This window comes from Cricetulus griseus, chromosome 2 (assembly GCF_003668045.3).
Source record: "Cricetulus griseus strain 17A/GY chromosome 2, alternate assembly CriGri-PICRH-1.0, whole genome shotgun sequence".
Taxonomy (NCBI): Eukaryota; Metazoa; Chordata; class Mammalia; order Rodentia; family Cricetidae; genus Cricetulus; species Cricetulus griseus.
Genome location: NC_048595.1, coordinates 339,096,225 through 339,110,297, shown reverse-complemented (window position 1 = coordinate 339,110,297; position 14,073 = coordinate 339,096,225). Strand labels below are relative to the sequence as shown.

General features: G+C 43.0%; 1 protein-coding gene and 1 non-coding gene across 2 annotated transcripts; both read right to left on the bottom strand.

Moving 5' to 3' along the window:
* Positions 1 to 11,683: 11,683 nt before the first annotated feature.
* Positions 11,684 to 14,023, bottom strand: Rpl37 (ribosomal protein L37). The gene is made up of 4 exons (XM_027401373.2): positions 13,868 to 14,023; positions 13,145 to 13,280; positions 12,859 to 12,943; positions 11,684 to 11,800 (listed from the first exon to the last, which is right to left on the bottom strand). Exons 1-4 carry the CDS (start codon positions 13,868 to 13,870, stop codon positions 11,731 to 11,733), a joined length of 294 nt encoding a protein of 97 aa, XP_027257174.1. The 5' UTR covers positions 13,871 to 14,023; the 3' UTR covers positions 11,684 to 11,730.
* Positions 11,881 to 11,960, bottom strand: LOC113834219. The gene has a single exon (XR_003482595.1). It is a non-coding gene; the product is annotated as a small nucleolar RNA SNORD72 (small nucleolar RNA).
* Positions 14,024 to 14,073: the final 50 nt, after the last annotated feature.

The window sequence follows — 14,073 nt, the reverse complement described above, 5'->3', positions numbered from 1 at the left end:
TTATCAGAGTCATTAGGAACACTTGGTTATCTCTGTCTGAAGTCCCCATGAATGAAAACAATAGAGAAGGGATAGACAGTGTTGAGGGAACTAAGAATAAGAGAAGCTGTGTTGCTGTGTTTGAAAACCAGTTCACTGGGCCACATAGAACTGTGTTCACATAGGAGTTACAGAAGAGGTTGAGTCAGCATGGACCTCAAGGCTGGTATGGAGCTTTAGTGGCTTTGCTGAGCCCTTTGGTGAGAGAAGACCTATGTAAAGTAGGAAAGGCTTTGGCAGATCTCAGTGACTTAGACCAACATGTAAAGTGTGTCCGAAAAGTGAGAGAGCAACCTAGAAGAGATTTTTTAAAATGGTGAAGCAGAGGAAGAGGTTTGTCTGGGTTGTTGGAAGACTGATGTGGCAAGATTTGTGTTGAGCCAGAGTTCCTAAGGGAAAAAAAAATGATAGAAAGACAAATTATGCGGCAATGAGCTTGTGGAAGGCTTTGAAGCCCAGGGAGCAGTTCACAGAAGACATCCATGCTAACGCAAACCAGTAAAGACCATCACAGCTGCCTCAGGGGTAGGCAATTATCCCCTGGAGTAAGGCAGGTACATTTCCCTTCAGCACAAGGTTATGCTAGTGGTGGAGATGGTTTGTCCAGCCAGAGACTTCCCCAACAGCCAGGAATGGTGGATGGAAAGGCAATAGTCACAGCTTCATTTACAGTGCCAATCCCGGGGCCACTCAGACCCATCAAGTCATGTTCCCCCTTGGCTCTATCTGAGCAGATTAAGTCAGCCCACTGAAATCATCAGTTATGGAGAAATGTAGGGAGGCTATGTGGAAGAGCTCTAGGTATGAAAAATGTAATAATGGCTTAGAGAGAATGACTGAGGATTACAGAGAACCAATGAAGTTAAAAGCCCCATCCATGCTTTGTACCACCCTTGACCTGTGGAGGAAGAATTGATACAATGGATGAAACCTTTCCATGCTGTGGATAGACCTTGCCTATGTTCAACTTTAGTGTCTTCTTAAGGAGTTGTGAACTGCGATCACCTGAAACCTGCTCAGATGACAACAGATTTTCAGAAGGTTTAACCAAGGTTATTTTTTTAATATTTTATTTATTATATATACAATGTTCTGCCTGCATGTATTCCTGCAGGCCGGAAGAGGGCACCAGATCTTATTATAGATGGTTGTGAGCCACCATGTGGTTGCTGGGAATTCAACTCAGGACTTCTGGAAGAGCAGTCAGTGCTCTTAAACTCTGAGCCATCTCTCCAGCGCTCCCCCCAAGGTTATTTTTTTGTAACCCCACTATTTGTTGGTGGAAAGGTGGTTCAATATGTTGCCTTGCCCTGCCTATCCTCAGAAAAAGGTTGTTATGTAAATGACAGAATGCTAAACTGAGTATTTTAGAGATTTGGAAAGCCATAGGAGAAACAAGTAGGCACAATGATACTTTCACCTACCTTATAAGCTTACTGGGGCTGTGTTAATTAAAAAAAAAAATCCAAAAAAAAAGATACCACCAGAGGCCATAAATCGATTGAATAAAAACCTAAGTGCCAGGGGTGAGCTGCATCTTTGTGAGTTGTTGGTCAAGGAAGCCCCCGAGCACCCCCCCCAAATCATAAAAGCTATTAGTACTGCTGTTGATTATATGCCACAACTAGATGGTAAGACCCTATTGCCGAAGACACCACATGTGCATGCTGTGACTACAGGACATGGAGATACTAAGCTGAGCGTGAACTGGGAACTCCGACCCTGCTGGCTGGCTTTTGTAGTGCTGAAGGAGACCACACCGGCTGGTGGAGACCTGTCTGTCACCAGCATTCTTTTTTTTTTTTTTTTTTTTTTTGCAAGACCAAATAACTTCTGGTCATTTATTTTTCTCACAGAAAAAATAACCTAGGCAAGTCACCAGCATTCTTACTTGGCTGTAGACCCTGCATGCTAAAGTACTGACATGTAAGGCAAGATGTGCTGATTGGGCAATAACGTCTCAGCTGTCTTGGATAAGATCAACAAATAGCCTTCTGATTGGATTTAAGGTCTACTCCACTAGAGGGGGTTTATGTCTGGTATTGGGTTTTTTTGTTTTTTGTTTTTTGGGTTTTTTTTTTTTTTTTTTTTTTTTTTTGGTTTTTCAGACAGGGTTTCTCTGTGTAGCTTTGGAGCCTATCCTGGCACTCGCTCTGGAGACCAGGCTGGCTTCGAACTCACAGAGATCCGCCTGCCTCTGCCTCCTGAGTGCTGGGATTAAAGGCGTGTGCCACCAACACCCGGCCGTATGTCTGTTATTGTAAACCAGGATAAAAACCTGTGGCTGGGGAGATTATAGGACCCAATGGGGAAGAAACTTCTATTGTTTTACTAGATGCATGTGATGTGTCTGTCAACTCCCTTTTAAACGTGTGCTTGCACCCACAAATCACTGTGGTTATCAACCTCAACTTAAAGCCACTGGTGCTGTTGAAACAAGTGACTATGGCACAGTGGCCTAATTCTTAGTCATAGGTGGATATCTATAGTCACCCTGTCCAAGACTCAGAGATCATTGCTGAAGAGGGATCGAAAGAATGTAAGGACTAGAGGAAGGGGTTGTTGACAGTTTCGTCCTAGATTAAAATATTCCATCCTGCAAGGAAAACTCTTTAAAGCACAGAGGTAAACAACTCAAAAGAGCTTCAGGAAGTCCCTGAAACTGACAAGCTTCACTAGGCCCTCTCCCTGCCAGAGTAAGCAATAAAAGCTGAGTCCATTTCAGAAGAGCCAAGCAAAGTCGGAAAGAAGTCTGAGACCAGACCAGCTGCTGCGTGGGAGAGGTTTAGACTAGTCACTTAGAAAGGACATTCTCCAACTTGTTTACTTTCCTGCGGTGGGTAGTGTGCTCCAGGTTCCCAGTTTTTGTGAACTGTCACCTGTGCTAGGGTTGGCCCTGGTGATGCAACTGTCTTTGAGTCAATTTCTGCTACTGTGAGTAACCCCTCACCCATATTCCTATGGGCTACTCACAGGGACAGAAATAAAATTCATTGGTTCACCAAGTTGGACTTTGCTGGCCTATACTTTGGTCTGTATGGGTTTCCTATCTAGGGTGAGTAGACATATATGTGTTGTACCTCCCCAGGAAAAGTTTTGTCACACAACAGAGCAGAAGCAAAAACAGCCTGCAGTAAACTTTTACATACACCTTATTATTACCATTTATTTTGATTTTAACTATAAGTAGGTTAGGAACTACTGGGTTCTGAACATTTAACAGTATTAGAAGCAGCCAGCCCTTTACATTGTGGCTACTGGTTTCTGCATTTCCACCAACAACCAACAATGATTTACTACTATCATCTTTTTCTCTTCTTCTTCTTCTTCTTCTTCTTCTTCTTCTTCTTCTTCTTCTTCTTCTTCTTCTTCTTCTTCTTCTTCCTCCTCCTCCTCCTCCTCCTCCTCCTCCTCCTCTTCTTCTTCTTCTTCTTCTTCTTCTTCTTTTGGTTTTCCAAGACAGGGTTTCCCTGTGGCTTTAGAGACCATTTTTTCCTTTAGCCATTCTTGTATCAGGTAGTACCATTTCATTGTGGTTTAATTTACATGTCCTGGTGCCATGTGGTAGAGAATGGCCCCCATAGGCTCATATATTTGAATACTTCGACTCTAATTGGTAGAACTGTTTGGGAAGGATTAAGAGGTGTGGTCTTCTTAGTGGAGGTTTCAAAGGCCCAGGGCATTTCCAGTTAGCTCTGCTTGCCTCCTTCTTGTGGCTCAGGATGTAAGCTCTCAGCGGCTGCTCCAGCTCCATTCCTGCCTGCCTGCCTGCTGCCATGCTCCTAGTCACAATGATCATGGCTTACCCTCTGAATGTCAAACCCAATAACCTCTTTCTTCTGTAAGTTGCCTTGGTCATAGTGTTATTTTACAGCAATAGGAGAACAGAAAAGTAACTAAGGCAGGCATGATAGCACACACCTTCAATATCAGCACTGAGGAGGCAGGGAGAATCTCTGTGAGTTGGGCCAGCCTAGTTACATAGTGAGTTTCAGGACAACCAGGGCTATATAGACCCTGTCTCAAAAAATTAATGTATAAATATCATAAAATATATATTTTATATATTATTTCATAATCCAATATATAATTGTAACATTTATCATATAAATAAACATTGAAGTATATAAAATATATTAATAAAAATATAGCATTGTTTTTTTGTGACTATATATGCTATTTTTTTTCCTGTTTAATCAGAATTTCATGTAGCATAGGCTGTCTTCAAACTTGCTAGGTAGCTAAGGTTGGCCTTAATCTTCCTGGTCTTCCTACTTCCTCTCCCAATTGTGGGGATTAATGAAATTTGCTACAATAAGCTGCTGTTTCTATTAATTAATTTTAGTTTTAAGTAGTTTTATGTTGACTTTAATTTTTACACATGACTTGGGCTTACCCATAACCACTTCTCTTACTTCCTTTATCTCTTGGTTCACTAAAAGATCCCCATTTCACATCAGTGTCCAGCTTGTAGATCACACTCAATACATATCTATGGTAGAATCTTATTCATTGAATATACATTTAAGGAATTTGGTTAACACAAATTTCTCTGGAGAGCTAAGCCACTCTTATTGTGAGCCCACAGTGCTATGGTCTGTTATGCAGATAAGTTGTGCCTCTGGCTGGTGAGCCATATGTATTACAGGAGAGTTATGAAAGCAGTGCCACACATTTATTTATGATGGCATGGGACAATGTCAAAAGCTTGGACATTCATAAATAGCCTAGACTGACTAGTGAATTCATCAAGTTAAATGGTATGTTTCAGCATTCTCTCTTCTTGCCAATATCAAAGTGATACTCATTTTCTAGATATGATACTGTATGATGATTGCTAGTATTTGCAAACTCTTATTGTACGATGGACAGCATACCAAACACCATATTACATCATATTATTTTATTCTCACAGCAGCACTTTATAACAGAGGTGCTTATGAGGTATGTGAAAATTCTCTGCCATTCTACAAAATAAAAGTAAAAACACCTCTGGGCTTCGATGGATTGGTCAGAAGTTAGTAACTTTCATCTCAACTTAACTTAACTTATGTGCTTTCTATTTGATTCTTTGTTGTGTTTCTTTTTCTTCTTCTTCTTTTTTTTTTTTTTTTTGTGGGGGTGGTGGTTTCGAGACAGGGTTCCTTTGTATAGCTTTTGAGCCTGTCCTGGCACTCGCTCTGTAGACCAGGCTGGCCTCGAACTCACAGAGATCCACATGCCTCTGCCTCCCCAGTGCTGGGATTAAAGGCGTGTGCCACCAACACCCGGCCTCTTTGTTGTTTTTCTAAACAGATCTTTCCAGCCTTAACTATGTACTGGGATACCTGTCTATGTGCTGCCATGTCTACGCCAATATTATTCTTGTTGAAGTGTTATCAAATGACCATGTAAACTCCAAACACCAAACTTAATGTTGAGGTTCACATTACCACCTAGGTAGCCACCAGTCACGCAATCACTGAAATCTAGCTAGCCAAAAGTGAGATATGCTGATGGTGTAAAGTATACTGTACTTTTCTCACTAAGTAGGATGAAAAAGATGTCTCAATTTCTAATGCCAATTATTGTTAGACCTCCGGAAAACTCAGGCCTCCGAGGTCCCAGCCCAGGACCTTGGTCACCCCAATCACCAGGCGGATTCGAAAACTTGCTGCAAACAGCATGAGGCTTTATTGTTGTTTAACGAACTAACCCCATGTTACCTCGGGTGTTTCACCCACCCGCCATGGTGGATGGCTAGCAAAGACAGATCGAACGGGCTGCAGAGAGATCTTGTAGGGCAGAGTAAGGGGAGTGTCTAGGGGTACACACAGGCTCAGGATTGGTGTGCCTCCAGGCTTGGAGAGCTTGCCCTCTTGATTGGCCAATTGGTTGTTATGGCCCATAGGCCCTCCCAGGGTGGTTGCTATGCTCTGCGTGTCATTGCTGTGCACTTGTCGGTAAAGCACACCAAGACCCATAAAGCATAGCGCCACCAGCTAACTTCTGATTGGTTCCTTGCCACCAGGCAGGCATCTGACCTCTTAGTGACCAAGGCAGGGTCATGGCGAGCACGTGTTACTGTCATGGCTGCCAAAAGGGGCAGCTGGTTCCTTCATTATGTGGTGACAAATGTTGGTTAGATCAGTAAACAGGATTAATTTTACATTTTAAATGTGTCTATGAGAAAATTTAAAACTACATACTTGATTTGCATTTGTAACTCATGCTCCATTTATTTTTAATATTTACTATTTCTGTATTGTGCAGATATCATGCCACATGTTTGTGATCAGTTTCTGGGGGGGTCTGTTGTCTTCTCCCTTGTTGAAGCACAGGTTCTCCATTTCTCCCACACTGCATACTTCAGCTTAGCTAGTAGCCCTAGAGCTTCCTGGAAATTCTGTCACAGCTTTCAGTCTCCCTGTAGGAGTGCCAAGGTTACAGATGTGTGCCACTGCATTTTTTTTTAAAGATTTATTTATTGTGTATAGTGTTCTGTCTGCATGTATGCTGACAGGCCAGAAGAAGGCACCAGATCTCTGCCAGTCCCCCCCCCCCTTCTTTTTTTTGAGACAGGATTTCTGAGTAGCCCTAGAACTTGCTCTGTAGACTGGGCTGGCCCTGAACCCAAAGATCCATCTGCCTCTGCCTCCTGGATGCTGGGATTAAAGGTGTGTGCCACCACCATCTGACTGCACCTGGCTTTTTATTGACTTGGGTTGCTAGGATTGAACTCCAGGTATCAGACTCTGTTGGTCAGGGTGACTTAGCTATCACTTTTACTTGTTTGGCCATTTTCCTGGCCCTCACTTTTAACTTGCAAATAGTGTTTATCTCCACTTTCAAGACACTTAGTCAAGCCAGATAAAGAGCCTCGTTGTAGTCTAATGGGAATCCTTCTCACATTTAAAGTCCAAGTTCAAAGTCCTGGCTGGTAGGCGAGGGCCCAGTCTTCTTCATGAAAATTTGAAGGCTGTTTTGTATTTTTACCCATGATCAAGAAAGGGCAAGTTTGCTGTGATCATAATTATTTTGAAATGGCTTGTAGTCTTTTTGAGATAGAGTAGCCCAGACTAGACTGGCTTTGAACTCATAATTTCCTGCCTCCCATTCCCAAGTACTAAGATTAACAGGAACGTAATATAGCACCATGCCCAGCTTCAATGTTACATTTGGAAGTGTTAGCTCAATGCATATGTTATGTGGATGTATGGGTGGTGCCTTTCACCTGTTTTGTGGTGTATCATTAGTTAGCATTTTGGTTGCACATCCTGCCTAGATGAGCATGATTTCATCCTGTAAGGCAAATTTGGTACCAATTTCAATTAATTAAAAGAATGTACTCCGATACTCACTGCTAACAGCATCTTTATTATCAAGGGGAAAAGCATATATATTAAACAAACACTTTTTGTTTAGGATACAAATATTTTTTTCATGTTGTGGTTTGTGTTTACAAAGTCAGTTACAGTATATCATCACAAGACTCTCGGGATTCAGTGGGACTGTGGTGGCGCACGCCTTTGATCCCAACACTCGGGAGGCAGAGACAGGTGGATCTCTGTGAGTTCAAGGCCAGCCTGGTCAACAAACAGAGTTCCAGGACAGGATCAAAGTTACACAGAGAAAAACTAAGACTCTTGGGATTCTAAATCATTATGCCATGCTGTTGTCTCACAGGGTTCTCTCTCAAGAGCCATCTTTAATAGGACAGCATTTTGAAGGCTTCCTGTTTCCTCCCCTCTCTTAGGGATCTGCTTCTCCCCGGAGGGCTGCTGCTCTGATTATGCCCTCCCATTCCCAGATGACTGATTATGTTTTCTACTTTTCACTCCATGGTTCTGCACCTGAAATAACATGTGCTACCAGGCTTATTCCTCAGCTTCCTCTGGTTACTGTTCTAACCTAGGAAAACCAGACCTATTCCTAGACCCTGTATCTCCTCTTGTTTTTAGCAATAATAAACTTTTAGAAAAGTAGTCTTAGTTTCTTATTCAAAGAACTGGGCTCACAGGTTGTAAAAATAGCAAGATAACTTTACTCAAGAAAAATAATACTGTATATCATAAATGGGCTACCAAGAGTGGAAACTGGGGCCTGTAGAGACAACTCATTAAGAGCATTTGCTGTGCAGATATGAGGGTGTGAATTCCAGTGACTAGTTCCTACATTAAAGAAAATTTATTTTAAAAAAATAGAGAAAAGGTAGGGAATGGCGATTCATACCTTTAATCCCAGCACTAGGAAGAGAGACAAGAGGATCTCTGAGTTTGCCAGCCTGGGATACAAAGCAAACTATATGGTAGCCAGGACTACACATGGAGACCCGTCTCATAAAACCAAGAGCCAGGCAGGCAAGGCTATGAGTGCTGCCTGTATCCTGGTGTTGCAGAGCAGATAAGATCAAAGCTCTCTAGTCAGCTAGCTTAGCCAAAATGGACAGTTTCTGGGTTAGGGTAAGATCCTGTTTTAGAGTAAAACAGTACAGGGAAGAGTATGGGTGGTTCTCTTCTTTGACAGATTTGTTATATGGACAGAATGTGTGCAGTGAAGGGTTAAGATGTGTCCATGCGCTGAGCATTGGTGGCGCAAGCCTTTAATCCCAGCACTCGGGAGGCAGAGGCAGGAGGATCTCTGTGAGTTCGAGGCCAGCCTGGTCTCCAGAGCAAGTGCCAGGATAGGAGGATAGGCTTCAAAGCTACACAGAGAAACCCTGTCTTGAAAAACCAAAAAAAAGGGGACGTGTCCATGCATAGCCCACACCAAGGAGTCCCAGGTTGCTAATTAGTTTATCTGCCTCACTGGGAATTTAGCCCTGGTTGTCTTGAACTCCCAGAAATCTGCCTATCTTCACCTCTCAAGTACTGGGATTTCTAAGAACTGTATCCAGCAAGTCTGTTAGAAAATTCTTATATATTTAATCCAATCTTAAAAGCTAACCTTCTAATTTAACATCTCACCAGTTACTTCAAAGTAACTTCTGAGAGCTCTGTAATGTCTTCCACAAAACTGCTTTGGGTGGCTCCGTGGTCGTGGATCACACTTTTAATCCCAGCACTTCAGAGGCAGATCTATGTGAGTTCAAGGCCAGCCTGGTCTATATAACAAGTGTCAAGACAGGTTCTAAATCGACACAGAAAAATGAACAGATTGCTTTAGTGGGGAGCCTTAGAATTCTCTTTAAACCTATTTACAAGGTCACACTAATATGCATTAAGGAAGCATTGGTGTACTCAGGCTCAGAGGGCTTCTTCCACACTATAGCTGGCCCAGACCAACTTGATCAAGACAGAGATGGCAGAAGGGAGAATTCGGGGCTGGCAAGTAGTAAAGGTACTTTCCACCAAACCTTTTTATTTCTTCCTGGGCCTGACCTTCACATGCCCACACATATGACAAATAAAAAACAGGGTCTGTGAGAATTGGGGGAGATATTTCAGAGGTCAATTCAGAAAAGCTGAAAACCCTGCCTTAGTCACTTAGCATGCACCAATCCAAATCTTATTTACCACTACAGATTTTTTTTTAAAGGATTTTATTTTGTATATTCTTCTGCCTGCATGCCAACAAAGGGCACCAGATCTCATTTAAGGTGGTTATGAGCTACCATGTGGTTGCTGGCAATTGAACTTAGAACCCCTGAAAGAACAGTCAGTGCTCTTAACCTCTGAGCCATCTCTCTAGCCCCCCCTCCAGATTTTTAAAAAATCCATTTTTGCAATTTTATGTGCATTGGTGTTTTGCCATGGCTGTTGGGTTCCCTGGTACTGGAATTACAAGACGGTTAGTTGTGAGCTGCCAAGTGGGTGCTGGGAATTGAGCCTGGCTCCTCTGGAAGAGCAGTTAGTACTCTTAAGCCACTAAGACATAACATTTCTCTAACCCCTCCCACTCCACATTTAAGCACCAGGAAAATATTTCTACAAACATGGTTTCATGCAGTTCAGAATGGCCTCATTCCCTAGTTCCTCCTGCTTCTATCATCCTCAATGCTAAGATCACAGGCCCCTCACCACCCTTGTTTACAAACTAAAAAATTTAACATTTTTGTAAATACTGAAAATAGTAATAAAGTGTGATTTCTGTTCAAGTAGTTGAACATAGCCAGGTGTGGTAGTTCATGCCTTTAATAACAGCACTAGATAGGTAATCAACTCTGCTGAGTTACAGGCTAGTGAGGCCACCTACAACCCTAACACTCAATAGTAGGGCCATACAAGTTCAACACAAATCTAGTTCTATGCCAGTTATTATGGACAACTGGAGGGAGACCTTGTATTTAAGAACTCCACAGGGTGCATGTAACCCATAAGCTATTAAAGAATCCCAACATTTGTTGCTGTGTCATAGTTTAAGACTTGTTCTAAGTTAGACAACCAGATACACAAAAACCCCGACTATTAAAAACTAGACCTGGTGGTAATACATAGGATGAGACTCTCCTGGTGAATTCCAGGATCGCCAGAGCCATTACAGAGAAACCCTGCCTTAAACAGAACACCCCACGGAACCTACACCCCAAGAACCTAGACCTTATAGGTGAAACTGCATCTAGGTGCACTCTAAATCTTGTCATTGCCTATCCTTGTGCCTACAGGTTCCCCAAATCTATTATATACAAGAACCACCATCAAGGCAACAAATGCCCCCACAGGCATTAGCCAACAGAGTTCACCATTCCTATGCTTGGTAACACAGGGATTTTCTTCATCAATACCTACTTTGTGACTGTGCTGACCTTATTTTCCCATCTCTAGATTTACTCAAGTCCAATTACCTACCTAGCTCAACTGCCATTTGTCTCAATGTCTGATTATCTTGTTAGAATTTACCCATTTTAACCATTAGCAATCACACAACAGACTATAGGCTATGAATTTCATCAAGATCAAATGCAAACTGCCAAAAGCATCTTCATGGCCTTGAACGTAGCACATTTGAATGAGAGTAGTCTCATATACTAGGAGGAAGTCCAACCAACACTTAGATTAGCAATCTACATATAAGTAAATAGCATCAGAAAAGCATTTGTAGCTCAGGCTGGTCTCCAACTCAGATCTGCCTGCCTGGCTTTATCCAGAATGAAGAGCTCAATAGCAGGGTAAGAGCAGGGATTACAAATGGCTCCCCACCCTTGAGGGTTTTGATCAGTTTTATGGATTTTCAAGTCCCTTATAGATTGAAAGCACCTCAAGATACCCTAGGCATGGCAGAGATTAATAGTTTACTTGTGTTTTTCCAGACAGGGTTTCTCTGTAGCTTTGGAACATGTCCCAGAACTTGCTCTGTAGACTAGGCTAGCCTCGAATTCAACAGAGTTCTGCTTCTGTCTCCTAAATGCTGGAATAAATAATTTAGGGTGCACACTTATTTCACATAACCATACTAGTAACTGTTCTCTATGTTTGTCTTCCCTAGCAAACCTCCTCACTCATCATCACTCCATGCCAAGGGTCAAGCAAACAGGCTGGGTACTAGGGAAGGTTCAGATTCTTTCCCAAGTGAGAATTCATCCAGGCCCTACACTTCAGCCTCACAGGAACTAATTTTATGTATGAAAACCCAGTTCTTAATATGCTATTAAAAGAATTTAGATTCCAAGGTAATCACATAACCAAACACTGAACTGACATTAAAATACCTTAGCACACACCACGCATCGTTTTTGAAACCAGAACATTTTATTTTTATGACTGACTGAAATCCTCAAGATGAACTGGATGCTGCAACAGCTGCCCTCTTGGGTTTAGGTGTTGTCCCTTCACGGAATCCATGTCTGTCCCATGTTGAAGATAAAAAAAATTAATGTAGTAACATCAGCACATTACTTTCAATTTAGTCAAAATAACCTTAATAAGCTTATCTCAGCTAAATGCTGAAATCAGTATAGCATTCATATGTTCAGACATTTATTTTTAGAACATCACTGATAAGCCATTATCTTTACCCCGTTCAAGACACCCACATTAGATTACAATTAACTAATTCAAATATAAAGACTCAACCCTTTTGGTCCAAGTTATTTTACGACAACTATTCTTTAGTGGTAGTGACCAATGACAGCACATTTGAAGCTGCTCAGCCAGGGGAAAACAGCCAGACCTACTTTAGGAACCTCATTTTATGAAGGCAAGTGATCTGAAGCACAAAGTTTGAACAGGCTTAAAATGGCCTGTTTATCAAACACACCAAACCTGCAATTCCATTAAGTGTAAACACAAATGTTTACAGACTCTCACACTGTCATGTGACCTTCAAAGTTGGGTCCTTGTTCAGCAGCCAGCAGTTCACACCACTCAAACCCCACTTTCCCCAAGGACAATCTCCAGGACGGACCACCTCAGACTCAGCTGTCTTAGATTGCTTGAATAGCAGTGGTGGAAGCAGGCAGCTTTATGTCTGCCATCATTCTCAACCTTAGTGGAAACCCAGTAGGGTTCATTTTAGAAGCAACCGCCAAAAATACAGACCCTGAAGCCAAGTCCAAGATGGGGCTGAAAATTCTGTACTTTTAAGAAATGCCAAGGCTGGGCCCAGGCTCCAGGGGGAAAAACCAAACCAAACCAGGCTGATGACTACCACCCAGAACAGCCTTGGATAGTGGACTTAATAAAACCAAAAGCCAAGACTACACCAAGTAAGCTGCCTCCCAGTCCTCATTCACAGAACAAGTCTTGACAAAGTTGAGTGTTTCATATACTTTTAAGGGAAAAAAATAAATCAACAAAAAAACAGGCCACGGTGTCATTGCCACTATTCACCAGTGTCAAAAGCTACAGACAGGGCCGACTTATCCCACCCCCAGAGTCAACGACATTCAAACAAAAACTGTACCTGAATCTTCGATAGACAATTTTTAGGTGCCGCATCCGCCCAGTCCCGGTAGTGTTTCGCCTCTTAGCCTTGGCACTCCAGTTATCTAATAAAAACATGATTCCAAAGGTTTTTCCAAGTACCCACTGTCAGCCAATTTCCTCAGAAACTATGGTGTTTTCATCATCTAGCCAACATAGCAACCGCCAAAGTTCTTTATGTACTAATTAACACGTGCAAGTAGAGTTTTCTAATAAAACCCTACCTCTGCTCTATGCAAAGCCAGCCCTAAGATTATGGTACTTACACTTTCTCTTGCGCTTAGCAGGGTAGCCACATTTGCCACAGGTGGACTTCTGAAGATGGTAGGCCTTAGAGCCACAGCGGCGGCACAACGTGTGCGTCTTATTGCGACGCTTTCCAAAGGATGACGTTCCTTTCGTCTGCACAGTAAAAGTATTAATAAGCAGTTTTGAAATCCGGGACCTTCTCAATGTACTCTGGCATTTTCACGGAAAACGACTACTGACGCGACATAACGACATTTACATTGAGACTAAACCGGGCAAAGCTTTACATCCTTCACACAAAAGCTAAAAGCAATCGCTGCCGATAATTCACACGCTCTAATGTCCCACTCTGCACGGACATCAGCACTTTGAAATCGCCTTAATTTTAAGCGTTAAGGGTGAAGACCAAAGAAGGTGTCCACCTCCTAATCCCAGCTCAGCCAAGAAACACCTCTCGCTTTCTCGGCGGCGGGAGCCTCATGTTCCCAGACCAGTCCTAAGCAGCTGCCCGGGGGCAACAACAATGCGTACGTTCTCCCCAACCCCGGAGATTCATAGAGGCGCTAGGACCGAGGGTTCGGCCCGGCATAAAGCGGCGTTCCTCCGGCTCCTGCGGGCCACCGCACCGGCCCAGCAGCTCCCTTTACTTGCAATCTTGTCACCCATGCACCGACAGCGGGCAGGGAAGCTCAGGGAAGAAGGATGGAAAGAGATTTACAGAGCCCAGGTACCACACTCACCATCTTGCTTCTGCCGCCGAGGCCAAAGAGACCGGAAGAGAAAGGACTTCCCTTACTTCCTGTGGATAAGCTTCCTCCCGGTGAACTACTTCCGGCGGGCGAGGTGCAGCACAGTCAAGTCTCCGGCGCCGTGGTGTGGTTGGGACCGGGAGAGTCTGGCAGCCAATAGGGCTCCAGCGCCTGGAGGGGGTGTGGCCAGTGCGCCC

Bases quoted from the DNA above. Each gene is read 5' to 3' on its own strand.
- Rpl37 (XM_027401373.2), bottom strand. The intron at 12,944-13,144 runs GTAAGTACCATA...TGTTTTTATTAG, and splicing joins TGCTAAGCGCAAGAGAAAGT to ATAACTGGAGTGCCAAGGCT. The intron at 11,801-12,858 runs GTACAGTTTTTG...AACATGGGACAG, and splicing joins ATTGTCTATCGAAGATTCAG to ACATGGATTCCGTGAAGGGA.